The sequence below is a fragment of the Theropithecus gelada genome, chromosome 15 (assembly GCF_003255815.1).
Source record: "Theropithecus gelada isolate Dixy chromosome 15, Tgel_1.0, whole genome shotgun sequence".
In the NCBI taxonomy this organism is placed as follows: Eukaryota; Metazoa; Chordata; class Mammalia; order Primates; family Cercopithecidae; genus Theropithecus; species Theropithecus gelada.
Genome location: NC_037683.1, coordinates 65,996,870 through 66,023,196, shown reverse-complemented (window position 1 = coordinate 66,023,196; position 26,327 = coordinate 65,996,870). Strand labels below are relative to the sequence as shown.

At 39.4% G+C, this 26,327-nt stretch overlaps 1 protein-coding gene across 2 annotated transcripts in view; it reads left to right on the top strand.

Annotated features, from left to right (window-relative positions):
• The window catches only part of CCDC171 (coiled-coil domain containing 171), a 398,142-nt gene that overhangs the window by 35,826 nt on the left and 335,989 nt on the right, over positions 1-26,327 (top strand). For both annotated transcript variants that reach the window (XM_025359528.1, XM_025359526.1), the window contains one exon: positions 22,714-22,860. In XM_025359528.1, the coding sequence (XP_025215313.1) occupies positions 22,714-22,860 (147 nt within the window). The remainder of the gene's footprint in view (positions 1-22,713; positions 22,861-26,327) is intronic.

Genomic DNA, 26,327 nt, shown 5'->3' with positions numbered 1-26,327 from the left:
ACAATGTGTTTTATGTAATTTTTCTACACAAAATGACAAATTGAAATAACCTTTATATAGATGTCAAAGATATGCATTTTTCACAAGAATGAAAAATACCCACATATAATACGTTTTGGAGTAATTGTGTGTCACAAACAACTTTGCAACACACAAGTTGACCAAAAATATGCAGAGAATAGAAACCACTTAATTTTTTTTTTTTTTTGAGGCGGAGTCTCGCTCTGTCGCCCAGACTGGAGTGCAGTGGCCGGATCTCAGCTCACTGCAAGCTCCGCCTCCCGGGTTCACGCCATTCTCCTGCCTCAGCCTCCCGAGCAGCTGGGACTACAGGCGCCCGCCACCTCGCCCGGCTAGTTTTCTGTCTTTTTTAGTAGAGACGGGGTTTCACCGTGTTAGCCAGGATGGTCTCGATCTCCTGACCTCGTGATCCGCCCGTCTCGGCCTCCCAAAGTGCTGGGATTACAGGCTTGAGCCACCGCGCCCGGCCAAAACCACTTAATTTTTTTAAGAGTAAAAGCTAGTAGTGAACAGTGGAAATACTGAATTTGTTGTATATGTCAGTATTGAAAATACCAATGAAACCACAGTTTTTCCAAACCTTTGGTCTTTGTGCAGTGCTTTTCTTCCCAGTCACCTCTTCTGTAGAATCTGGAAGAACAGTATAACCACACTTTAGACCTCTTGTATTCTGTTTGTAGTTTGTGTAGTTAATTAGTTCATTAGTTCATTTGCTCGTTCATTCATTCTTTAAGTACTTACTGAGTTACTGCTCTGGCTTCTGAGGCTATAAAACTGATTAAGACCTGGTTTCTGTCCTGGAAGATATTTCAATGCAGGGACATGTAAAAAGAGTAAATATTATGTGATAAAATTTTAAATAAAATGCTGTAGTACCACAAAAGAGAAGTTGATTAGCTATCTAGGAGACTGAGGAAGACTTTGCAGAGCACATGATATTTAAGCTGTTGATAAGTGTCTTAAAGCTACTTGGAATAAACAAGCAAAATAAAGTAAATTAAAATAGCCCTTTTATTTCTAAACACTCAGCCAGAGGTCTGAATTTATAAAATGTAATTCAAAGGCCTGTGTATAAATATGTGGATGATGTGATTTTGGTCTAGTTTCTTGATCAGTCCTGTAAATCCTAAATGAAACATAGTGGTTATACCAAAGTTTATATATGAAGTACTAAAAGAATTTAAAATTAGGCATTTGTCTTTCGTTATGATGTGTACAGAAAAATGCAGGAATATGCTCCCTGGTTACTACGAATAGTATCTTCCTTGGCTGCTTTAGAAAGGTAAATTTTATTGTATTTTGTAACTAGAATGTTTAGAACTCTGTTTCTCAATTTCTTGTCTTTTTTTGTTAATGAAAGAAAATAGCTTTTCCTTTTATAAATCAATCTTTTTTTTTTTTTTTTTTGGGATGGGGTCTTCCTTTGTCACCCAGGCTGGAGTGCAGTGGCGCAGTCTCGGCTCACTGCCAGCTCCACCTCCTGGGTTCATGCCGTTCTCCTGCCTCAGCCTCCCAAGTAGCTGGGACTACAGGCGCCTGCTACCACGCCCGGCTAATTTTTTTGTATTTTTAGTAGAGACGGGGTTTCACTCTGTTAGCCAGGATGGTCTCGATCTCCTGACCTTGTGATCCGCCCACCTCGGCCTCCCAAAGTGCTGGGATTACAGGCGTGAGCCACCGTGCTCAGCCATAAATCAATCTTAAGAAACTAGTGTGACTTTGTGTTAAAAAAAAAAACGTTTTTTAAAAACAACCTGAGGGATAGAGTGAACGTTTCTTTTGGCTGTTGATGGGTTCAGCTTTACATACTATAATTAGGTGTTAGTATCTTATAGTGTTCTCTTTGTGTAGCTCTCTAAGAGAATTCAGTTTTTTAAATAAGTCCTTTTTTTTAAACCATTTTTTTTTTTTTTGTTTGAGACGGAGTCTCACTTTGTTGCCCAGGCTGGAGTGCAGTGGCCGGATCTCAGCTCACTGCAAGCTCCGCCTCCCGGGTTTACGCCATTCTCCTGCCTCAGCCTCCCGAGTAGCTGGGACTACAGGCACCCGCCACCTCGCCCGGCTAGTTTTTTTGTATTTTTTTAGTAGAGACGGGGTTTCACCATGTTAGCCAGGATGGTCTCGATCTCCTGACCTCGTGATCCGCCCGTCTCGGCCTCCCAAAGTGCTGGGATTACAGGCTTGAGCCACCGCGCCCGGCCTTTTTTTAAACCTTCTCAGTGAAACCTCATCTTTAATAGACAAAACTTGTTATAATATTTCTCTCATCTGGGCTTTAGAATTCAGACCCACTATAAAAAGAAAACCTCAATTTTATGCCATGTTCTTTTTCTTTCTCGGGGATTGGAGCACTAAATAGAGGTGTCCTTCTCTGGAATATTAACGTGAGTGAATTCTTATTGGTGTTATCTAAAAAGTTACGTCATTTTAAGATAGTGTTTCTCATTTCTTTTTTTTTTTTTGATACAGAGTCTCTCTCTCTGTTGTCCAGGCTGGGATGCAGTGATGCGATCTCAGCTCACTGCACTCTCTGCCTCCTGGGTTCAAGCGATTCTCCTGCCTCAGTCTCCTGAGTAGCGGGGATTATAGGCATGTACCACCACGCCCAGCTAATTTTTGTATTTTTAGTAGAGAGGGGCTTTGCCATGTTGGCAAGGCTGGTTTCAAACTCCTGACCTCAGGTGATCCGCCGCCTTGGCCTCCCAAAGTGCTGGGATTACAGGCGTTAGCTATCCTGCCCAGCCTTATTTAATTTTTAAATTATTTATTTTTATTTTATTTATTTATTTTTTGAGACGGGGTCTTGCTCTGTCGCCCAGACTGGAGTGCAGTGGCATGATCTGGGCTCACTGCAATCTCCACCTCCTGGGTTCACGCCATTCTCCTGCCTCAGCCTCCCGAGTAGCTGGGACTACAGGCGCCCGCCACCACGCCCGGCTAATTTTTTTTTGTATTTTTATTAGAGACGGGGTTTCACTGTGTTAGCCAGGATGGTCTCGATCTCCTGACCTTGTGATCCGCCTGCCTCGGCCTCCCAAAGTGCTGGGATTTATTTTAAGTTTAGGGGTACATGTGCAGGATGTGCAGGTTAGTTACATAGGTACACATGTGCCATGGTAGTTTGTTGCACCTGTCAACCCATCACCTATGTATTAAGCTCAGCATGCATAGCTATTTTTCCTAATCCTCTCCTTCCCCTCACTCTACCCCTGACAGGCCCCAGTGTGTGTTGTTCCCCTCCCTGTGTCCATGTGTTCTCATTGTTCAGTTCCCACTTACAAGTGAGAACATGGGGTGTTTGGTTTTCTGTGCCTGCCTTAGTTTGCTGAGGATAATGGCTTCCAGCTCTATCCGTCTCTGCAAAAGACATGATTTCATTCATTTATGGCTGCATAGTATTCTATGGTGTATATACAGCACATTTTCTTTATCCAGCCTATCATCGATGGGCGTTTGGGTTGATTCTGTCTCTTTGCTATTGTGAATAGTGCTGCAGTGAACATACACGTGCATGTGTCTTTACAGTAGAATGATTTATATTCTTTTGGGTATATACCTAGTAACGTGATTGCTGGGTCAAATGGTATTTCTGGTTCTAGGTCTTTGAGGAATTGCCACACGGTCTTCCACAATGGTTGAATTAATTTACATTCCCACCAACACTGTAAAAGCATTCCTCTTTCACTGCAACCTCGCCAGCATCTGTTGTTTCTTGGCTTTTTAATAATTGCCATTCTGACTGGCCTGAGATGGTATCTCATTGTGATTTTTGACTTGCATTTCTCTGATGATCAGTGATGTTGAGCTTTTTTTCATGTTTGTTGGCTGCATGAATATCTTTTTTTTGAGAAGTGTCTGTTCATGTCCTTTACCCACTTTTTGATGGGGTGGTTTGTTTTTTTCTTGTACATTCATTTAATTTCCTTGTAGATTCTGGGTGTTAGACCTTTGTCAGATGGATAGATTGCAAAAATTTTCTCCCATTTTGTAGGTGGCCTGTTTGCTCTGATGATAGTTTATTTTGCTGTGCAGAAGCCCTTGAGTTTTTAATTAGATCCCATTTGTCAATTTTTGCGTCTGTTGCAATTGCTTATGGCGATTTTGTCATGGAATCTTTGTCCTGCCACAAGCTTTTCTGTTGTGGGATAGGCAATGGTAAAGCTTTGTTTCTAAACTATCATGTTCCTCCTTTTTCATTTTTCCCTTTAATTTCACTGTATACTTTATCAGTGGGATTGAAAACATTTAGAAGATGAATATATATGTTTTCATATTTATTTCATATCCAAAATTCTATACCTCAACCAGGAAATACAGTTATCCTTTCCTTATTCATTGACTAAGTTTGGTGTATGTATCTAGTGACTGAAGTATGGGGGAGTTTGTGATGGTATGGGAAGTGTAGCTTGAAAATAATTCCATGAACTAAAGAAAGAGGAGAAAGAGCAGGGAGGCAGTGAAGAAAGTTATCAGACCAGCCTTAGTAGGCATGGTCTGAGAGGCCTTAAGACAATCTAGGGATGGGGGTGCAACATATCAAAAGCTGACCTAGTAAGTATGATTGTGATGTAGTGACAACTTGGAGGAAGTTACGTGAAACGAAAGTGTTTTTAGGAATATCCATATAACAGAATACTATGCAAATACACAGAAATAAGATATGAACATCAACAGATGGATGCAAAATATTAGGAATATAATTTTATTTTGTTTTATTACTTTCTATTTTTGAGACAAGGTCTCGCTCTGTTGCCCAGGTTGGAGTGCAGCGGGACTATCACAGCTCACTGCAGCCTTTCCCTACCTCAGCCTCCTGTGTATCTGAGACCACAAGCATGTGCCACGAAGCCTGGCTTATTTTAAAATTTTTGTAGAGATGGGGGTCTTCCTGTGTTGTCCAGGCTGGTCTTGAATTCCTGGGCTCAAGTGATCCTTCTGCCTCAGTCTCCCAAAGTATTGAGATTACAGGAGTGAGCCACCACACCTGGCTTATAATTTTATTTATGTAACACATTAACATATGTTAACATGTATGACAGGGAAACACCTTAAGAAAGTTTACCTTAAATAATCAAGGGCAGCAAGGAGCATTTCTTTTCTTCTGGAAAACTATGTACTGCTATCCTATTAACAAATGGCATAGAAAAGGACTCTGCCACTGATAACTTCGTTATAAAAATGCCCCTAATTTGTCTGGGCGCAGTGGCTCATGCCTGTAATCCCAGCGCTTTGGGAGGCTGAGGCAGGCAGATCATGAGGTCAGGAGATTGAGACCATCCTGGCTAACACGGTGAAAACCCATCTCTACTGAAAAACCAAAAACCAAAAACCAAAAAATTAGCTGGTCGTGGTGGCACGCACCTGTAATCCCAGCTACTCAGAAGGCTGAGGCAGGAGAATTGCTTGAACCCAGGAGGTGGAGGTTGCAGTGAGCTGAGGTCACACCACTGCACTCCAGCCTGGGCGACAGAGTGAGACTCTTGTCAAAAAACAAATAAATAAATAAATCCCCTAATTTAGGGAAATTTAAAAGCAAGAAAGTAAGGGTCTTGCCCCTTTCACCTCTGATTTCACTCCTCATGTCAGGATATAGAAGCATTATGTTTTTACATAAATAAAATGATATACCTTAATAATACTTTGCATCCATCTTTTGATGTTCATACCTTATTCTTTTAGTATTTGTGTGGCATTCTGTCATGTGGATTTTCCTAACATACTGTAGCCTCTCCCTTACCTGTGGGGCATATGTTACACGACACCAGTGGATGCCTGAAACTGCAGATATGCTGTGTTTTTTTCTATACACACACATACCTATGATAAACTTTAATTTATAAATTAGGCACAGTAAGAGATTAACAATGTAATAATAGAACAATCATAACAAGATACTATAATGAAAGTAATGTGAATGTGTCTTTCTCCCACTCAAAATATCTTATTGTACTGTATTCACTTATTTTTGGACCTCGGTTGACTCAGGGGAACTGAAAGGGAAGGAAGATGAAACTGCAGATAAGAGGGAATATTGTATTTCAGCAGTCTCTTATTGATGTACATTTTACTTCTTTAAAAATTTTTAGCTCCAATTAATGATTCACTAAGATTCTTGTCCATATCTTTGAGCAGTCATACAAATGATTCTTCTGTGTAAATGCCTAGAAATATAATTGTTGCATCTACAAGCCTATGTTCACAATTATGATACATATTATACAAAGCACCAGTTTATACTCTACAGCAACAAACACTTTTTATTTGTATAACTTTGCTGGCCTTGGGGACATAGAAAAGAGGAACTTGTTCTGGGTCTTTCAGGAGATAATCTTGTAATAGATTAAGGTTGTGGTTAGCTATATTGATGTATTTTATAAGCTACAAAAGAGGAGTATATTTAGCTTTGATATTTTTCTAACTAGTGTAATTCTTCAGAATTGGAACGGAACCGTATTTTGGATTTTGAGAAATGTTGTTTATATAAGTATATATAAAGAATTATACTTTTTGGGCTGTGTTTCTGGAAGATATGGAAAGAAAGCAAGTTTATTTTCTAACAGCCAAATGTAAGTTTCCTTTGATGTTAAATGTCAGTTTAAAAGCAAGCCTCATTTTAAAATATTTTAAGTTCAACATCCCCCTCTAGTGGAAAAAAGAAGAAACGTCCTCAATTTCCAATGTCCTTAATATGATTTTATTTCACACACATAAATAAGGATGCAGGTAGCTTTTGGTTTGATTAGAAAATATGTTCTGTAACAGAAATTTTAAAGTTACATTTATTTGGGATGGAGGCAAGTTTTTCTGTAAATTGCATGAGGTATTTTTTTTTGATTTTTTGGGGATTTTCTTGTGTGTTACAGTGCATCTCAGAATTTATATTGATAAAACCATAAGCTTAAAGCAAATATTTGAACATACAACCCCCCCCAGGGATTTATATATAATCAATGCCCAGTATAACCAGCAATACCATTAATGTAACAAATACTCACCACCTAGATCATGTTAGTGTTTGTTACGTCTACTTGAACTGGAAACAAACAGTAAATTGTTGTATCATTGAAGACAATTCTGAATCACTTCCCCATCCTGCCACCACTTCAGCCCCAAAATAATAACTACCATTCTGAAGTTGGTGTTTAATTTTCTGTCTGTATACATTGACAGTACATTGTATTATTTTTTGTTTTAGGATGTACATTAGAATATCATACAGGATGCTTCTTTGTCCAACTTATATTTTTCACTTTTTTTTTTTTTTCCCAGACAAGGTCTCACTCTGTCACTCAGGCGGGAGCGCAGTGGTCCGATCTCGGCTCACTGCAACCTCTGCCTCCTGGGCTCAAGCAATCCTCCCACCTCAGCCTCCTGAGTAGCTGAGACCACAGGCACATGCCACTACACCTGGCCGATTTTTGCATTTTTAGTAGAGATGGGGTTTTGCCATGTTGGCCAATCTGTTCTCAAACTCCTGAGCTCAAGTGATCCACCTGCCTTGGCCGTTCAAAGTGGTGGGATTACAAGTGTGAGCCACCATGCCTGGCCTACTTGTATTTTTGAAGTTTGTTAAAGTTAATAAAATAGCTTCTGTTCATTCAATTTGACTGCTGTATAGTATTTTATCTTGTGCATGTGCCATAATTTACTCAGTACCTGACTGCCTTGTCCATTTTCTGTTGCTTATAACAGAATACATGAAGCTGGTTAATTTATAAAGAAAAGGAATTTATTCTTGCAGTTCTGGAGACTGAGACATCTTATGTCAAGGGACTGCATCTGACGAAGGCCTTTTTGCTGGTGGAAACTCTGCAGAGGTCAAAGGCTGCACCGGCATCGCATGGTGGTGGGCTGAGCATGCCAGCTCAGGTCTCTTCTTGTAAAGCCACCAGTTCCACTCCCATGATAACCCATTAATCCATTAATCCATGAATGGATTAACCCATTCACAAGGGCAGAGCTGTCATGACCCAGTCCTCTCTTAAAGGCCCCACCTCTCAATACTGTCACATTGGGGATTACATTTCAATGTGAGATTTGGAAGGGACAAACATTCAAATCATAACACTGACATTGAGATTTAAGTTCTTTCCAAGTTTAAATTATTACAGACAGTGATTCCATGAACATTAAATCTTTTTATGTGGGTATGTGTTTAGTGTGTATAAAACATGTGCCAAATTGTTTTCTTAAGTGGGTATAACAATTTCAAAGAAGAATTTCTTCTTCTTCACAGCCTCTTGGTATTTTTCAGACTTAATTTCTTTTGAAATAGGGTATGTGTGAAATTGTATCTCATTCTTGCTTACATTTCCACTTCCTTGACATTGACCATGTTATGTTTATTGGCCATTCATATTTCTTTTTTGTAAGTGCCAGTTTATATTTTTTTGCCTTTTTTCTTTTGGATTTTTGGGTATATTTTTACTGTTTAACAGGAGCTTTTGGCTGGGGATGGTGGCTCCTGCCTGTAATCCCAGCACTTTAGGAGGCCGAGGTGGGAGAATTGCTTGAGCCCAGGAGTTCGAGACCAGCCTGGGCAACAGAGACACTATCTCAATGAAAAAAAAAATGTATATATTAACCAGGCATAGTGGCACACACCTGTGATCCCAGCTACTAGGGAGGCTGAGGTGAGAGGATTGCTTGAGCCTGGGAGATCAAGGCTGTACTGTCCTGTGATCACAGCCTGGGCTACAGAGTGAGACCCTGTCTCAAAAAAAAAAAAAAAAAAAAGGTTTTTTTTTTTTCTAATGTATTTGGTAACTAACCCTTGGTTATGTATATTCCTTTTGCAAACATCTTTTTCTTCTTTGTAGAGACAGAGAGGCAGTTTACATTGTATATGATGAACAGTTAATTTTTTTTTTTTTTTTTGGACACGGAGTCTCACTCTATCACCTAGGCTGGAGTGCAGTGGTGTGATCTTGGCTCACTGCAACCTCCGCCTCCCAGGTTCAAGCGATTCTCCTGTGTCAGTCTCCTGAGGAGCTGGGATTACAGGCACCCATCACCATGCCCAGCTAATTTTTTTTGTGTGTTTTTAGTAGAGACAGGGTTTTACCATGTTGGCCAGGCTGGTCTTGAACTCCTGACCTCAGGTGATCCACCCGCCTTGGCCTTCCAAAGTGCTGGGATTACAGGCGTGAGCCACCGCACCTGGCCTAGTTTTAAAAATTAATGTAGTTGAGTTTATCAGTATATTTCTTTATAGTAGTGATTGTTTTGTCTTACATAACCCAAAGTCATAAAGAGAATGTGTATGTAGCATGAGATGGGATCTAATTTTGTTTTTCCAAATAGATAGCCAAGTGTCCCTGTACTAGCTATTCAATTGTCTGTTCTTTTACCACATATTGATTTATAATGTCATTTCCATTATACATCAAGTTTTTTCATATCTAAGACTTTGTTCCTGGGTACTCTGTTCTGTTTCACTTGCATGTTTGTTTCTGCAGCAGTACTAAATTGTTTTATTCACTATACCTTTAGAAAAAGTCTTGATATCTGGTAGAGAAAGTTCCTCTGTCTTTATTCTTATTACTTTTAGGGGTGGGGAAGGGGTTATTCTTGGCCTTTTACTTCTCTATGTGAGTTTGAGAAATGGCTTATTATATTCCATCAAGAGACCTTGCTGTAATTTTGATTAAAATTAGATTGCATTTATATATCAATTTGACATAAAGTTGACATCCTTATAATGCTTATCTCTTTTATTGTCCATCTTTTAATATTTTTACTCTTATTTTCTGAGAGATTTTCTCAATTTTGTATTGCAGCCTTTCTGTTACATTTTATTTCATCTTTTGGGTTTTTAATTTCTAAGAGGTCATCGTTGTTATTTGATGATACCTTTCTTAGTATATTCTCCTTGTTTCATGTTTGTAATGTCTTAATTTAACTCTTTGAGTGTATAAGTCATACTTATTTTGAAGGTGCTTTTCCCCCTACCCCTACCTTGATGGTCTTGTCTTCTTTTCGAGACTGGGTCTTGCTCTGCTGCAAAGGCTGGAAATGCATGGCTCACTCATGGCTCACTGCAGCTTAAACCTCCTGTTCTCAAGCCATCTTCCCACCTCAGCCTCTCGAGTACCTGGGACTACAGATGTGCACCACCACACCTGGCTACTTTTTTCTATTCTTTGTAGAGATAGAGTCTCACTGTGTTGCCCAGTCTGGTCTTGAACTCCTAGACTCAAGTGGTTGTCCCACCTTGGCCTCCCAAAGTGCTGGGATTACAGGTGTGAGCCACTGTGCCTGGCCTGGTCTTTATTTTCTATGAGTGTTTGGCCTCATTTTGTAGTAGCCTCTGAGTTTCACATGAGAAGTGATATAGTTTGGATGTGTGTCTCTGCCCAAATCTCATATTGAAATGTAATCACCAGTGTTGGAAATAGGGCCTGGTGGGAGGTGATCTTGGGGGCACATTTCTCATGAATGGCTTAGCACCATTCCTCTTGGTACTATCCTCATGATAATGAATGAGCTCTCACAAGATCTGGTCATTTAAAAGTGTGTAGTGCCTCCTTTGTCTTGCTCCTGATCTGGCCATGTGACGTGCCTGCTCCCCCTTCACCTTCTACCATGATTATAAGTTTCCTGAGGCCTCCCCAGAAGCCAAGTGATGCCAGCATCATGCTTCCTGTACAGTCTGCAGAACTGTGAGCCAATTAAACCCTTTTCTTTATAAATTACCCGGGCTCAGGTATTTATAGCCATGCGGGAACAGCCTAATACAAGAACCTTTCCTCAAATGTCCAGTGATTCTAGACTGTGTGTTTATATTTAAGAATGAGGCACTAAAAAGCTGAGAAGAAGCTCTTTGGATATGGAACCCTTGCATTGAATTGGGGAACCTTACGATGTCTTTTTTCTTAGCCTGGTTGTTTTCCTAGAAAGAAATCTTTAGTCTCCTCCTTATATTGCTGTGAGTGTAGGAGTCAGTGTTCAGGGCACTGTGAGGTCTAACTGCCCACTCTGCAGATTTTGCTTAATCTCATTTTTAATAAGGTGTCTTACCCCAACCTCCAGTTGTGTTTGCTTTTCATATGCTCAGAACCTCTTTTGATCAATCTCTCTAGTTTGTAAACTCCTTCCCTTTTTCCAGGATATGGAGGGGAATTTTTCAGGGAGGGAGCTGGCAGAGGCAACCCAAGAGTATAAAGTACTGGTTATAGAGGCTCCCAGCAATGCTCCTGTATTCATTTTTACTATATAGCTTGGCTTCAGAGTTAGCTGTTTTACTAGGGTCTGAATGTTTGTGTCCCTCCTAAATCTGTATGTTGAAACCTAATCACTGTTGTAATGGTATTAGGAGGTGGGGTCTTCGGGAGATTATTAGGTCATGATGGTGGAAACCTTAAGTAGAATTGGTGCCTTTATAAGGGACTGAAGAACCAGAGTTCTTCCCTTCCACTGTGTTAGGACACAGCTAGAAAGCATCCTCTATAAACTAGAAAGTAGGCTCTTGCCAGACATTGAATCTGCCAACACCTTGATCTTGCATTTTCCATCTTCCAGAACTGTGAGAAATGCATTTCTGTTTTTTATAAGCTACCTAGTTTATGGTATCTTGTTATGGCAGGCTGGATGGACTAAGACATTGTGCCTCCAATTTCTGAGCTTTTGTGGCTGTAAATCAGCTTGCTACTAGGCTTCTCCCTTTTTACACATTTAGAAAAGGTGAAAAAGCTGAAACCTAAGTCATTATCACTTGTCCGTTTGCTTTCTATCTTCCAAATTTGCTTCTGACATCTTTTGTTGTCTGTCATTTTCTCCACCATTCATTGTTTCTGCCATTTGTTTTTATTTTTTTTTATTTTTTACTTTCATTTAAGTGGCATTTTAGGAAAGATGCTTAGCTATGTTTAATCAGATCTGTTTAACTAGTGGTCTCCTCTTGGTGTTCTTTTTAACTTATGATCTTCTCATAGAACTGCAGTCTCACTTTTCATCTCATATTTGAATTCTGGTTTTACCAAATGTTTTTAGTATTAGAAGTAATTTAACTTTTGTGTTGAATGTGCCCCTGTTCTTGAGCTTTGATGATTTTCTTGGTTGGGCACATTGTCTTTTGTGTGTTTTGTTCATTTCTGCCTTTGTTATTTTTTCTCTTTCTTTCTTTTGAATAGTTTGCATATTTGCATAGTTTCCATGCCATTCTTTGCAATTTCCTGATACTTTGGTGGCTTTATTTTGATCTTCTATTTATAAAAAGAGTTGGAGTTCTTACCTTTCTTACTAGTTTGTTTTTCCCTCTGAACATCTGTTTGAGGACTGAACTTCTGTATTTAACACTTTTCTGCAGGTTTATATAATGGTGACAGGATGGTAGATGCTTAGCTGATGTGGTGGGCGGCCCTAGGCCCTGTTGCCTATTTGAGATTTATTAAATGCCGTAGACTATTTTGTTGGGGGTTCTATATACAAATTTTTGTGTTGACATAGATTTTCTGTTCTCTTGGGTATATACGCAGTATTAGAATTTCTGGGTCAAATAGTAATCTTACGGTTAGCTTTTTGAGGAACTGATGGACTGTTTTCTAATGCTGCTGAATGACAGTATGAGTAATGTTTGAGAATTCCAGTTTCTCTACATCTTTGCCATCACCTGTTTTCATCAGTCTTTTTGATGATAACCGTCTTAGTGGCATGAAATAGAAGTCCTTATTTAACATCATTCATAGGTTCTTTGGAATTGTGACTTTAAGTGAATGACGTAGAATGAAACCAGTTTTAGCATAGGTTAATTGATATAAATGAGTTAAGTTCTTGAAGCATATTTCTGGTAGAAAAAAAAATCACTAAACTTCCAAATAAAGACCCAAAACACTCATATTAAACATTGAAATAAATGTTATGTATATATACATTTAAGAAAGCCTAATAAAAACAAGTGGTTTTGATTTGCATTTTTCTAATGACTAATGATGTTGAACACCTTTTTATGTTGTTGATTGTGACTTTTCTGGTCAAAATCTATGAAGTGTGTATTCTTTGTCAGTTGTGGCCAATGAGATCTCTACCTGTTTGTAGATGGTCAGCTAATGAACGGACAGAAGATTTTCTTAAATGCTGTGAACAAATAAGTCTTCTAGCCTTTGCTGAGTGGTTTCTTTCTGTATGTTGGAGTATGCATTCAATGCTTTTGTGGGCTGATTAAAACTCTGGCTTAGCCTTCACTTCCTACTTGCACAGAGGCTCAAGGTCAGCCAGAGATGAGAGAGTGGGGCCTTCTCAGGGACTAGGCATAGTATAGCCTTGCACTTGAATGGTTTTCTGGATGCCAGGAATATGTCAGAGCTTTTCAAAGGCTATATATATGCCTGTTTCTCTGTGGCTGGGGCTTTTGGGGAGCTCCAACCCTGTTCTTCTCTCCTTCCCCACAGTGCTGGCTAGGCTGCTGGATTCCATAAGCTACTACTATTCTGAGGCAGTTGATTTTTGAGGCTTTCAGGAGCTGGTGGGGAGGGGATGAGTATAGTACAAGTTAAAATGCCACAAATCTCACTGCTCTTACTGAGATTCAACGGTTTCCTTGAGTAAATGCTTTTTGGATTACTGCAAGGTTTTGGTTAATTTAAAGAGTTAATGAGAAATTAGATTCAGATAATTTTTGCCAGTGTTCTTGTTGCTTTTATGAAGGAAAGGATTTTTGGTGGTACTTTATCTGCTGTTCTGGAACTGCTTATGTTCTTTGAGGATATTTTGAAGTTTTCTTGTTTTTAAATATCTGTTTATCTTAGGTTGCCCCTCCCTCTTTGCCATTATTTGATTTAGATTTTATCTTCATGTTGGAGAATTTTTTAAAATATCATGTTTTCTCATTTTAAGAGTGAAGGACTAAAAAGTTTCCTAGAAACTTTGAGTGTCTGGGTGAGGCTTTTCAACCATTATCTTTACCATAGGATTGTTTGGCTAGATACAGTCCTTCCTCTTTCTCCATCTAACTTAAGAAGAAGTAGAAAATAGGAAAGCTGAATAGTATGGTAATCATTACATAGATTGAGTTGGTGTCAAAATTGCTGGCCCATATTGTTTTACCAATGAATAAAAGAAACATTCAAGGAGCTAATAATTCCAGTTTTATGTAAACTCCTCTAGAGAATGGAAACATCTTGATAACATAATATTGATACCAAACTGACAAGGATACAAGAAAAGATAATTATAGCTAGTCTCAGTTATTAATATATATGCAAAAATACTATACAAAATATTAGCTAACCAGACGTAGCAAGATTTTAAGAAGATAAAATATAAAAGACTATACAATTGATGTCAGGTGGGTTTAACATTAGAAAATCAATCAAGGTAATTCTAACTCAATATAATCAGTTAATTAATGTAATATAACTTTTCTTCATATGGAATTTCTAAGTATCTCTACTCTTGAGTAGAATTCCTAAACATCTGTACTGTTTTAGGAAAACATCTTTTTCTGTGAAAACATGTTTGTGTGTTTGTATGTGTCTATATCTGTGTGTGTATTTGTATTCGTATCCAAGAATAGAATAGAAATTATCATATAATATTAAGTGACTACCTGACCGCTGCATTGAAAATGTGATTGTTAGGTCAGAATTTTATCTAGATGTTGAAATACTCTTAAATAAAAGCTATTTGGTTAGTAATATTAAATATAGGTCAACTGTCACAGTGGTATATATCACCAAAATAAACTTAATAAGCCCTAACTGATTGGCCTTTGATTTTCCAGGTTCTTTTTTTTCTTCAAAGGATTAAATTCAAACTACATGGAATAGTGGGCTTACTCTTTGTTTATTGTAAAGGAATTTAAATTATTATGTGTTGTCTTTCTACATGATTTGTCAGTAAAATGGGAATCACATGTGATTTTTTTTTTCTGAGACAGGGTCTCACTCTGTTGCCCAGACTGGAGTATAGTGGCATGATCTCAGCTCGCTGCGGTCTCTGCCTCCTAGGCGCAAGTGATCCTCCCACCTCAGCCCTCCAACTAGCTGGGACCACAGGCATGTGCCACAACGCTGGCTAATTTTTGTTTATTTATTATTTCGAGATGGAGTCTTACTCTGTCACCTAAGCTGGAGTGCAGTTGCACAATCTCGGCTCACTGTAACCTCTGCCTCCTGGGTTCAAGCGATTCTCCTGCCTCAGCCTCCCGAGTAGCTGGGATTACAGGTGTGTGCCACCACACTGGCTCATGTTTTGTACTTTTAGTAGAGACAAGTTTTCACCATGTTGGCCAGGTTGATCTCGAACTCCTGACCACAAGTGGTCTTCCCACCTTGGCCTCCCAAATGCTGGGATTACAGGTGTGAGCCACCATGCCTGGCCATTTTTGTTTATTTTTTAGGGATGATGTTTTGCCGTGTTGCCCAGTCTGGTCTTGAACTCTTGAGTTCAAGAGATCTACCCACCTTGGCCTCCCAAAGAGCTGGGATTACAGGAGTGAGCCACTGTGCCTGGTTTATGATTTTTTTTTATAAATAAATCTCATGAGACTTCCTAAACAATTTATTTTACTTTATTTCACAAATACTATATAAAATAGTTTCAGTCAACTAGGATATAAGCATCTTTTGGTTATAGACTGTATTTTGTTATTATTTCAAATTATTTGGTTTATGATTAACCGTGTAAATTGCTATTTATTTACTTTAAAGTAGACAAGTATCTAAGTGAATGACTGAAAGTTGGAGGTTATGTATTTGTAATTTAAGAAGGCATATAATTTAACAGTGACTGAATTAATACTGGTGCTATTGAGTGATTGAAGGAGGAGGACCTATCATATATAATAATAGTTTTTTTATACTTGTGTAGTATAGTGCATAATGTTCTTTTTTTTTTTTTTTTTTTTTTTTTTGAGGCGGAGTCTCGCTCTGTCACCCAGGCTGGAGTGCAATGGCCGGATCTCAGCTCACTGCAAGCTCCGCCTGCCGGGTTTACGCCATTCTCCTGCCTCAGCCTCCCGAGTAGCTGGGACCACAGGCGCCTGCCACCTCGCCCGGCTAGGTTTTTTTTGTATTTTTTAGTAGAGACGGGGTTTCACCGTGTTAACCAGGATGGTCTCGATCTCCTGACCTCATGATCCGCCCGTCTCGGCCTCCCAAAGTGCTGGGATTACAGGCTTGAGCCACCGCGCCCGGCCCTTTTTTTTTTTTTTGAGACAGAGTGTCGCTCTGTCACCCAGGCTGGAGTGCAGTGGCCAGATCTCAGCTCACTGCAAGCTCCGCCTCCCGGGTTCACGCCATTCTCCTGCCTCAGCCTCCCGAGTAGCTGGGACTACAGGCGCCTGCCACCTCGCCCGGCTAGTTTTTTGTATTTTTTTAGTAGAGACGGGGTTTCACCGTGTTAGCCAGGATGGTCTCGATCTCCTGACCTCGTGATCCGCCCGTCTCGGTCTCCCAAAGTGCTGGGATTACAGGCTTGAGCCACCGCGCCCGGCTGCATAATGTTCTTAAAAGTGCTTTTATATATAAAAGTACTCTTAGGAAAAAATATTACATAAGGTTGTTCATAATACTATTTGTATTTGGCCATTCTTACGTTGCTATGAAGAAATACTTGAGACTAGGTAATTTATAAGAAAAGAGATTTAATTAACTGGCTCATCATCCTGCATGCTTTACAGGAAGCATGTTGCTAACATCTGCTCGGCTTCTGGGGAGGCCTCAGGAAGGTTACAATCATGGTGGAAGGCAAAGGGGGAGCAGGCGTATCACATGGAATTTATGTTCCTCTCTATACTGGTTATTCTAGTTAGCAGTTCCTGTAATAACCTTTTATCAGAAGTTCTTAGCTTTTTTGCTTTGTTAGAACATGCTCCCTTAGCTCAGAGGAGTTTGTTATTACCCACCTTCTGAAACCTACTTCTGTCACTTCCCCAGTCCCATTCTCTGTCCAGTTTTGCGCCCTTGCTGAAGAGGTGTTGTGATCATTTGGAGGAGAAAAGTCATTCTGGGTTTTGGAATTGTCCGCATTTTTGTGCTGACTTTTCCTCATCTTTGTGGATTTACCTACCTTTGATCTTTGAGGCTGATGATCTTTGGATGGGGTTTTTTAGGGGATGGTTCTTTATGTTGATGTTGATGTTGTTGCTTTCTGTTAGTTTTTCTTCTAACAGGTCCGTCTTCTGCAGGTCTGCTGCAGTTTGCTGGACTTCTGCAGGTCTGCTGCAGTTTGCAGATCCTGTTTGCCTGGGTATTACCAGTGGAGGCTGGAGAACAGCAAAGATTGCTGCCTGCTGCTTCCTCTGGAAACTTTGTCCCAGACGGGCACCAGCCTGATGCCAGCCAGAGCTCTCCTGTGTGAGGTGTCTGTCAACCGCTATTGGGAGGTCTCTCCCAGTCAGGAGGCATGGGGATCAGGGACCCACTTGAGGAGACAGTCTGTCCTTTAGCAGAGCTGGTGCACTGTGCTGGGAGAATTCCCCCTTGTCAAGATCAGCCGCTGTCTTCAGAGCTGACAGGCGGGAAAGATTTAAGTCCACTGAAGCTGCGACTGCATCCCTTCCCCCAGGTGCTCTGTCCCACCAGGATGAGAGTTTTCTCTGTAAGCTCCTGACTGAACTGCTGCATATCTTGCAGAGATGTCCTGCCCAGTGAGGAGGAATCCAGAGAAGCAGTCTGGCCACAGCCACTTTGCTGTGCTGTGGTGACTCTGCCCAGTCCGAACCTCCCAGTCTCCTTAGCACTGTCAGGGGAAAACTACCTACCTACTAAAGCCTCAGTAATGGCGGTTGCTCCTTCCCCCACCAAGCTCTGTCATCCCAGGTCAAGTCCAGACTGCTGTGCTGGCAGCAAGACTTTCAAGCCAGTGGTTCTTAGCTTGCTGGGCTCCATGGGAGTGGGACCTGCCGAGCTAGATTTCTTGGGTCCCTGGGTTCATCCCCCTTTCCAGAGGAGTGGACGGTTCTCCTTTCTCGCTGGAGTTCCAGGTGCCACTGGAGTACGAAAAAACTCCTGCAACTCGGTGTCTGCCCAAACAGCCACCCAGTTTTGTGCTTGAAACCTAGGGCCCTGGTGGTGTAGGCTCACATGGGAATCTCCTGATCTGCGGATTGCAAAAATCCATGAGAAAAGCATAGTACTCAGGGCGGGTAGCACAGTCCCTCACCACTTCCCCTAGCTGGCTGGGGGAGGGAGTTCCCTGGATCCTTGCACTTCCAGGGTGAAGTGACGCCCAGTCCTGCTTCTGCTTGTTCCCCATGGGTTGCACCCAGTGCCTAACCAGTCCCAGTGAGATGAACTGGGTACCTCGGTTGGAAATGCAGAAATCACCCACCTTCTGTGTTGGTCTTGCTAGGCACTGCAGACTGCAGCTGTTTCTATTTGGCCATCTTGGCCCCTCCCCTGACCAGTGGTCTTTATGTTACTGCTATTGTAATTGTTTTGGGGCACCGTGAACCATGCCTGCATAAGGTGATGAACTTAATTTATAAATGTATGTGTTCTCACTACTCCTCTCCAACCGTTCTTCCAACTCTCTCCCTCTCCTCTGGCCTCCCTATTCCTTGAGACACAGCAAAATTGAAATTAGGCCAGTTAACTCTACAATGTCCTCTAAGTGTTCAGGTGAAAGGAAGGCTCATACCTGTCTCACTTTAAATCAAAAGCTAGAAATGATTAAGCTTAGTGAGGAAGGAATGTTGAAAACCAGGACAGGCCAAATGCTTTGTCTTTTGTGCCAAACAGCCAAGTTGTGAATGCAAAGGAAAAGTTTTTGAAGGAAATTAAAAGTGCTACTTTAGTGAACACGTAAGTGATAAGAGAGTCAGTCATTCTTATTGCTGACATGAAGACAGTTGTAGTGGTCTGGATAGATCAAACCAGTCACAACATTCCCTTAAGCCAAAGTGTAATTTAGAACAAGACCCTAACTCTCTTCAATTTGATGAAGGCTGAGAGAGGTGAGGAATTTGGAGAAAAAAAGTTGGATGCTGGGACAGATTGGTTCATGATGTTTAGGGAAAGAAGACTTCTACATAATATAAAAGTGCAAAGTGAAACCAACGGCTGATATAGAAGCTGCAGCAAGCAATCCCAAAGATCTAGCTAAAATAATTGATGAAGGTGGCTACACTAAACAGATTTTCATTGCAGACAAAACAGTCTTCTATTGGAAGATGTCATCTAGGTGTTTCAGAGCTAGAGAGAAGTCAGTGCCCAGCTTTAATGCTTCAAAGGACAGGGTAACTCTCTTGTTAGGGGCTAATATTGCTAGTGAGTTTAAGTTGAAGTCAATGCTCATTTATCGTTCTCCAAATCCTAGGGCCCTTAAGAATTATGCTGCATATACTCTGCCTGTGCTCTATAAATGGGACGACAAAGCCCGGATGACAGCTCATCTCTTTACAGAATATTTAACTGAATATTTAAGCCCACTGTTGAAACCTGCTGCTCAGAAAAAAAAAGATTGTTCTCAAAATATTATTGTTTGTCGACAATGTACTTGGTTACTGAAGAACTCTGATGGTTGTGTACAAGGAGGTTGATGTTTTCATTCTTGCTAATACAACATCCATTCAGCAGCCCATGCATCAGTGAAGAATTTTGACTTTCAAGTCTTATCACTTAAGACATACATTTCATAAGGCTATAGCTGACATGGATAGTGATTCTTCTGATGGATCTAGGCAAATTAAATCAAAAATTTTCTGGAAAGATTTACCATTCTAGATGCCCTTAAGACCATTTGTGATTCATGAGAGGAGGTCAAAATGTCAACATTAACAGGAGTTTGGAGGAAGTTGGTTCCAGTCCTTATGGATAACTTCGATGGGGTTTTAGACTTCAGTGGAAGAAGTTACTGTAGGTGTGCTGGAAATAGTGAGAAAACTAGAATTAGAAGCAGAGCCTGAAGATGTGACTGAATTGCTGCAATCTCATGCATTCATAAAACTTGAATGGATGAGGAGTTGCTTCTTATAGATGACCAAAGAAAATAGTTTCTTGAGATGGAAACTCCTCCTGGTGGAGATGCTGTGAACATTATTGAAATGACAGAAAAAGATTTAGAATATTACATAAACTTAGTTGCTAAAGCAGCCATAGGGTTTCAGTTTTGAAAGAGGTTCTACTGCTAGTAAAATGCTATCAGGCAGCATTGCATGCTACAGAGAAAACGTTTTAAAGAAAGAGTCAACCAATGTAACAAACTTCTTTGTTGCCTTATTTTAAGAAACTGCCCCTGACTGCCCAGCCTTCAGCCACTACCACCCTGATCAGTCAACAGTCATCAACAAATGTTGAGTTAGGACTTTCCACCATTAAAGATGATGACTTCCTGAAGGGCCAGATGATAGTTAGCATCTTTCTTTCTTTCTTTTTTTTTTTTTAAAGCAATAAAGTATTTACATTTTATTTATTTATTTTTGAGACAGAGTCTTGCTCTGTTGCCCAGGCTGGAGTGCAGTGGCATGATATTAACTCACTGCAATCTCTGCTTCCTGGGTTCAAGCGATTCTCCTGCCTCAGCCTCCCGCAGTAGCTGGGATTACAGATGTGCGCCACCACACCTGGCTAAGTTTTGTATTTTTAGTAGAGATGGGGTTTTGCCATGTTGGCCAGGCTTGTCTCGGACTCCTGGGCTCAAGTGATCCATCCACCTTGGCCTCCCAAAGTCCTGGGATTACAGACGTGAGCCACTGCGCCTGGCCTCAATAAAGTATTTTTAAATTAAAATAAATACTTTTTTTAATATATAATGCGATTGCACACTTAATAGATTACAGTATAGTGCAAGCATTACTTTTATTTGCAATTTTTTGGAAACAAAAATTGATGTGACTCACTTGATTGCAATATTTGCTTTATGGCAGTGGTCTGGAACTGAACTAGCCATATTTCTAAGGTATGCCTGTATTAAGAAGTCTATTAACTGAAGAAAGTAATTATTAAGAGTTCATGTATAGTCTGCTATAGAATAGTAATCTTATGAATAAGAGGATTCATAAGAACAAGAATAAGGAATTGGAATCTCACACCAGTCAGAATGACTATTATTAAAAAGTCAAAAAAATAACAGATGCTGGCAAGGTTGTGGAGAAAAGGGAACACTCATACATTATTGGCGAGAGTGTAAGTGCACTCAACCATTGTGGAAAACCGTGTGGCAATTCCTGAAAGAACTAAAAACAGGACTATCATTTGATCCAGCAATCCCATTTCTGGGTATATCCTCAAAGGAGTAGAAATTGTTCTGCCACAAAGACTATATCCTCGAAGGAGTAGAAATTGTTCTACCACAAAGACACATGGCATGCATATGTTCATTGCAGCACTATTCACAATAGCAAAGACATGGAGTCAACCTAAATGCGTATCAGTGTTAGACTAGATAAAGAAAATGTGGTATATATACACCATTAAATACAATGCAGCCATAAAAAAGAATGAGATAATATCCTTTGCAGGAACATGGATGGAGCTGGAGGCCATTATCCTTAGCAAACTAACACAGGAACAGAAAACCAAATACCACATGTTCTCACTTCTAAGTGGGAACCAAACAATGAGAACACGTGGACACAAAGAGGGGAACAACACACACTGGATCCTGTATGAGGGTGGAGAGTAGAAGAAGGAAGAGGATCAGAAAAAAATAACTATTGGATACTAGGCTGAGTACCTGGGTAATGAAATAATCTGTACAACAAATCCCTGTGACACGAGTTTACCTGTATAACAAACCTATATATGTAGCCCTGAACCTAAAACAAAAGTTAAAAAAAAAAGAAGAAGTTGGAGATATGAAATAAGAAGTTGAATTTTAAATGTTTCCTCATCTTTTCACTGTGGACTTAGGATGCTGGGTGTTTTTCAAACTAGAATCTTTGATAGGGAATTATATTTGATGTTTGCAACATACTCAGATTCTAATTGTATCTTTTGAGTGGCTAGGTATTCTTGGAAGCATATGTACATATTCATAATGTGTTTGTCCATGAATAACATTACTCTGGTGAGGGAAATACGGGAAAGAGGACTTTGTTAAAGGCCTTAAATGAGAACAATGAATCTATATTAGTTAAGGTGGAGAATGCCTTTGATATATGTGTGAACTTTACGTTTGAACTTTTTCAATAACATTCAACTCCCATTTCTGTGTTTAGTTGGGAAAGGGGATTGAGAGATTTTAGTATAAGACTACCTGAAGTTATTTCCTTTTCAATAGCCAAGCAAAGATTTCAAAGCTTTTCGAAAATCTAAGAGGAAATGAAACACAGCCATCTAGTGGATGCAATTTTAAAAGCTTGTAATATAAGCATGTAATATAAGTACCGTGAGCTCATGTAAGCATTATAAACATTATTAGGCATTCAAGTTAATTTCTTGTTACACAAAGGGTAATATACATTTACAAATTTTAATGGGAAGGGGAAGCATTATATATGATTATTGAACTACAGCATTACATAAATACCTTCAGAGGTCAGTTAAACTAATATAACTTTGTTATATGCTATAAGAGTTTCCATCTTAATAGTAATCAGAGTTTTTGAACTGTAAAACTTCAGGAGTGCTTTTAAACACATGGACATTCTGAAACACTGATGGAAAATATCTAGGCCTCTTTTGCTTGTATAAATTAACCTATTATTATGATTGAAGCACAGATTTAGTTACTCCCTGTCTTCTATTGGAGTGACTCTTAGTCATTGATGGCTTATAAACTTTATTGATGCAAAAATGAATTATTTTCCAGGAGCAAGATACTGCTGTGCAAAATATGCATAAGAAAGTAGAAAAATTAGAAACAGAGCATATGGACTGCTCTGACCTTTTACGGCGACAAACAAGTGAACTTGAATTTAGCACTCAACGAGAGGAACGCCTTAGAAAAGAATTTGAGGTACATTTTCTTATTCTTTAATATATATGTGTACAAACTTTCATACACACACACACACACACACACACACACACACACACACACGCACGTATGTAAAACCCATTCCGTGATTTAAGGTTGGAGAGTTTTACTCTGTGATAATATATAAAACTAATTTTAGGAATACCTGTTTATAATGTATATTTGGCTTCTTTGAAAAGTTTTGTATCTGAGTATTTTGTGTTTTGCCCTAGTTTAAAAAAATCTGTTCGCTTTTGAACAATTGACTCTTGTGAAATATTTGGGAAGTTTGCAAGTAATTGTTTACATTGTTAGGTTGAGTAAGCAATGCAGGAAAAGTTTTGGTGTACATAAGTTCTAAATGATAAAAGTGATATTACATTTTAATTTTGTAGTTTGAATCATGTATGGTTATGTGGAATGATTTTCAGATGAGACTTTACTTGGGAAAGGAGCATCAATTTACAGATGAAAAATAGGATTTTTATTAGTGAATGATACTGAAAATAACTTTAATCTTAAGAGAAATCTAATTGATTTGTTAGTTCATCTTTTTAAAATTTTTCTTTGCTTTGTGGGAAATGAAATATTTAAACAGATAAAGAAGTTTTGTCCTAAATATAATTTATAATCTTTATTAGGCAAATGAATACTTAGGAAGAGTATTTAATGGTAAAGTGCTAGAGTTAACACTTATTAAACTTACTGTGTCACCTAACATTGTTAAGAACAGCAATAAGGATTATAACTTTTAGGAGGAAGGAAGTGTGATTCCTAGTATTTTTAGATGATGTGTACATAAAATGAATAGTAAAATCAGCTTTAAAATTATCAACGCTAGTAAAAACATTCAATAAGGAGGCTAGGCAGAAAATAACATATGACAATTTAAAAAAAATTAATTCATTCTTTTTTATTACACTTTAAGTTCTAGGGTACATGTGCACAATGTTCAGGTTTGTTACATATGTATACATGTGCCACGTTGGTGTGCTGCACCCATTAACTTGTCATTTACATTAGGTATATCTTCTAATGCTATCCTTCACCAGTCCCACGACAGGTCCCGGTGTGTGATGTTCCCCATCCTGTGTCCAAGTGTTCTCATTGTTCAATTCCCACGTATGAGTGAGAATATGTGGTGTTTGGTTTTCTGTCCTTGTGATAGTTTGCTCATAGTAATGGTTTCCAGCTTCATTCATGTCCCTACAAAGGATATGAACTCATCCTTTTTTATGGCTGCATAGTATTCCATGGTGTATATATGCCACATTTTCTTAATCCAGTCTATCATTGATGGACATTTGGGTTGGTTCCAAGTCTTTGCACTTGTGAATAGTGCCACAATAAACATACGTGTGCATGTGTCTTTATAGTAGCATGATTTATAATCCTTTGGGTATATACCCAGTAACGGGATGGCTGGGTCAAATGGTATTTCTAGTTCTAGATCCTTGAGGAATCGCCACACTGTCTTCCACAATGGTTGAACTAGTTTACAGTCCCACCAACAGTGTAAAAGTGTTCCTATTTCTCCACATCCTCTCCAGCACCTGTTGTTTCCTGACGTTTTAATGATCGCCATTCTACCTGGTGTGAGATGGTATCTCATTGTGGTTTTGATTTGCATTTCTGTGATGGCCAGTGATGATGAGCATTTTTTCATGTGTCTGTTGGCTGCATAAATGTCTTCTTTTGAGAAGTGTCTGTTCATATCCTTTGCCCACTTTTTGTTGGGGTTGTTTGATTTTTTTCTTGTAAATTTGTTTAAGTTCTTTGTAGATTCTGTATATTAGCCCTTTGTCAGATGGATAGATTGTAAAAATTTTCTCCCATTCTGTAGGTTGCCTGTTCGCTCTGATGGTAGGTTCTTTTGCTGTGCAGAAGCTCTTTAGTTTAATTAGATCCCATTTGTCAATTTTGGCTTTTGTTGCCATTGCTTTTTGTGTTTTAGTCATGGAGTGCTTGCCAATGCCTATGTCTTGAATGGGATTGCCTAGGTTTTCTTCTAGTGTTTTTACGGTTTTAGGTCTAACATTTAAGTCTTTAATCCATCTTGAATTAATTTTTGTATAAGGTGTAAGGAAGGGATCCAGTTTCAGCTTTCTGCATATGGCTAGCCAGTTTTCCCAACACCATTTATTAAATAGGAAATCCTTTCCCCATTTCTTGTTTTTGTCAGGTTTGTCAAAGATCTGATGGTTGTAGATGTGTGGTATTATTTCTGAGGGCTCTGTTCTGTTCCATTGGTCTATATCTCTGTTTTGGTACCAGTACCATGCTGTTTTGGTTACTGTGTCCTTATAGTATAGTTTGAAGTCAGGTAGCGTGATACCTCCAGCTTTGTTATTTTTGCTTAGGATTGTCTTGGCTATGCGGGCTCTTTTTGGTTCCATATGAAATTTAAAGTAGTTTTTTCCAGTCCTATGAAGAAAGCCAGTGATAGCTTGATGGGGATAGCATGTCATCTATAGATTACTTTGGGCAGTATGACCATTTTCATGATATTGATTCTTCCTATCCATGAGCATGGAATGTTCTTCCATTTGTTCATGTCCTCTCTTATTTCCTTGAGCAGTGGTTTGTAGTTCTCCTTGAAAAAGTCCTTCACATCCCTTGTAAGTTGGATTCCTAGGTATTTTATTGTCTTTGAAGCAATTGTGAATAGGAGTTCACTCATGATTTGGCTCTCTGTTTGTCTGTTATTGATTTTGTATCCTGAGACTTTGCTGAAGTTGCTTATCAGCTTAAGGCGATTTTGGGCTGAGACGATGGGGTTTTCTAAATATACAATCATGTCATCTGCAAACAGGGACAATTTGACTTCCTCTTTTCCCTAATTGAATACCCTTTATTTCTTTCTCCTACCTGATTGCCCTGGCCAGAACTTCAACACTATGTTGAACAGGAGTGGTGAGAGAGGGCATCCCTGTCTTGTGCCAGTTTTCAACGGGAATTTTTCCAGTTTCTGCCCACATACCTAGTTTATTGATACATCCCATCCATACCTAGTTTATTGAGAGTTTTTAGCATGAAGCGCTATTGAATTTTGTCGAAGGCCTTTTCTGCATCTCTTGAGATAATCATGTGGTTTTGTCTTTGGTTCTGTTTATATGATGGATTACGTTTATTGATTTGTGTATGTTGAGCCAGCCTTGCATCCCAGGGATGAAGCCAACTTGATCATGCTGGATAAGCTTTTTGATGTGCTGCTGGATTCGTTTGCCAGTATTTTATTGAGGATTTTTGCATCTATATATAGATAGATAGATAGATGGGAGGAGATTATTAAGGGAACTGGTTTGTTTGGTTATGGAGGCTAAAACCCATAACAGGCCGTCTGTAAGCTGGAGACTCTGGGATGCCAGTAGCATAGCTGAGTTCAAGTCTGAAAAACTCAGAACCAGGGGAGTCAATGGTGTAATTTTCAGCCTGAGGCAGAAGGCTTGAGAACCTTGGGTGCCACT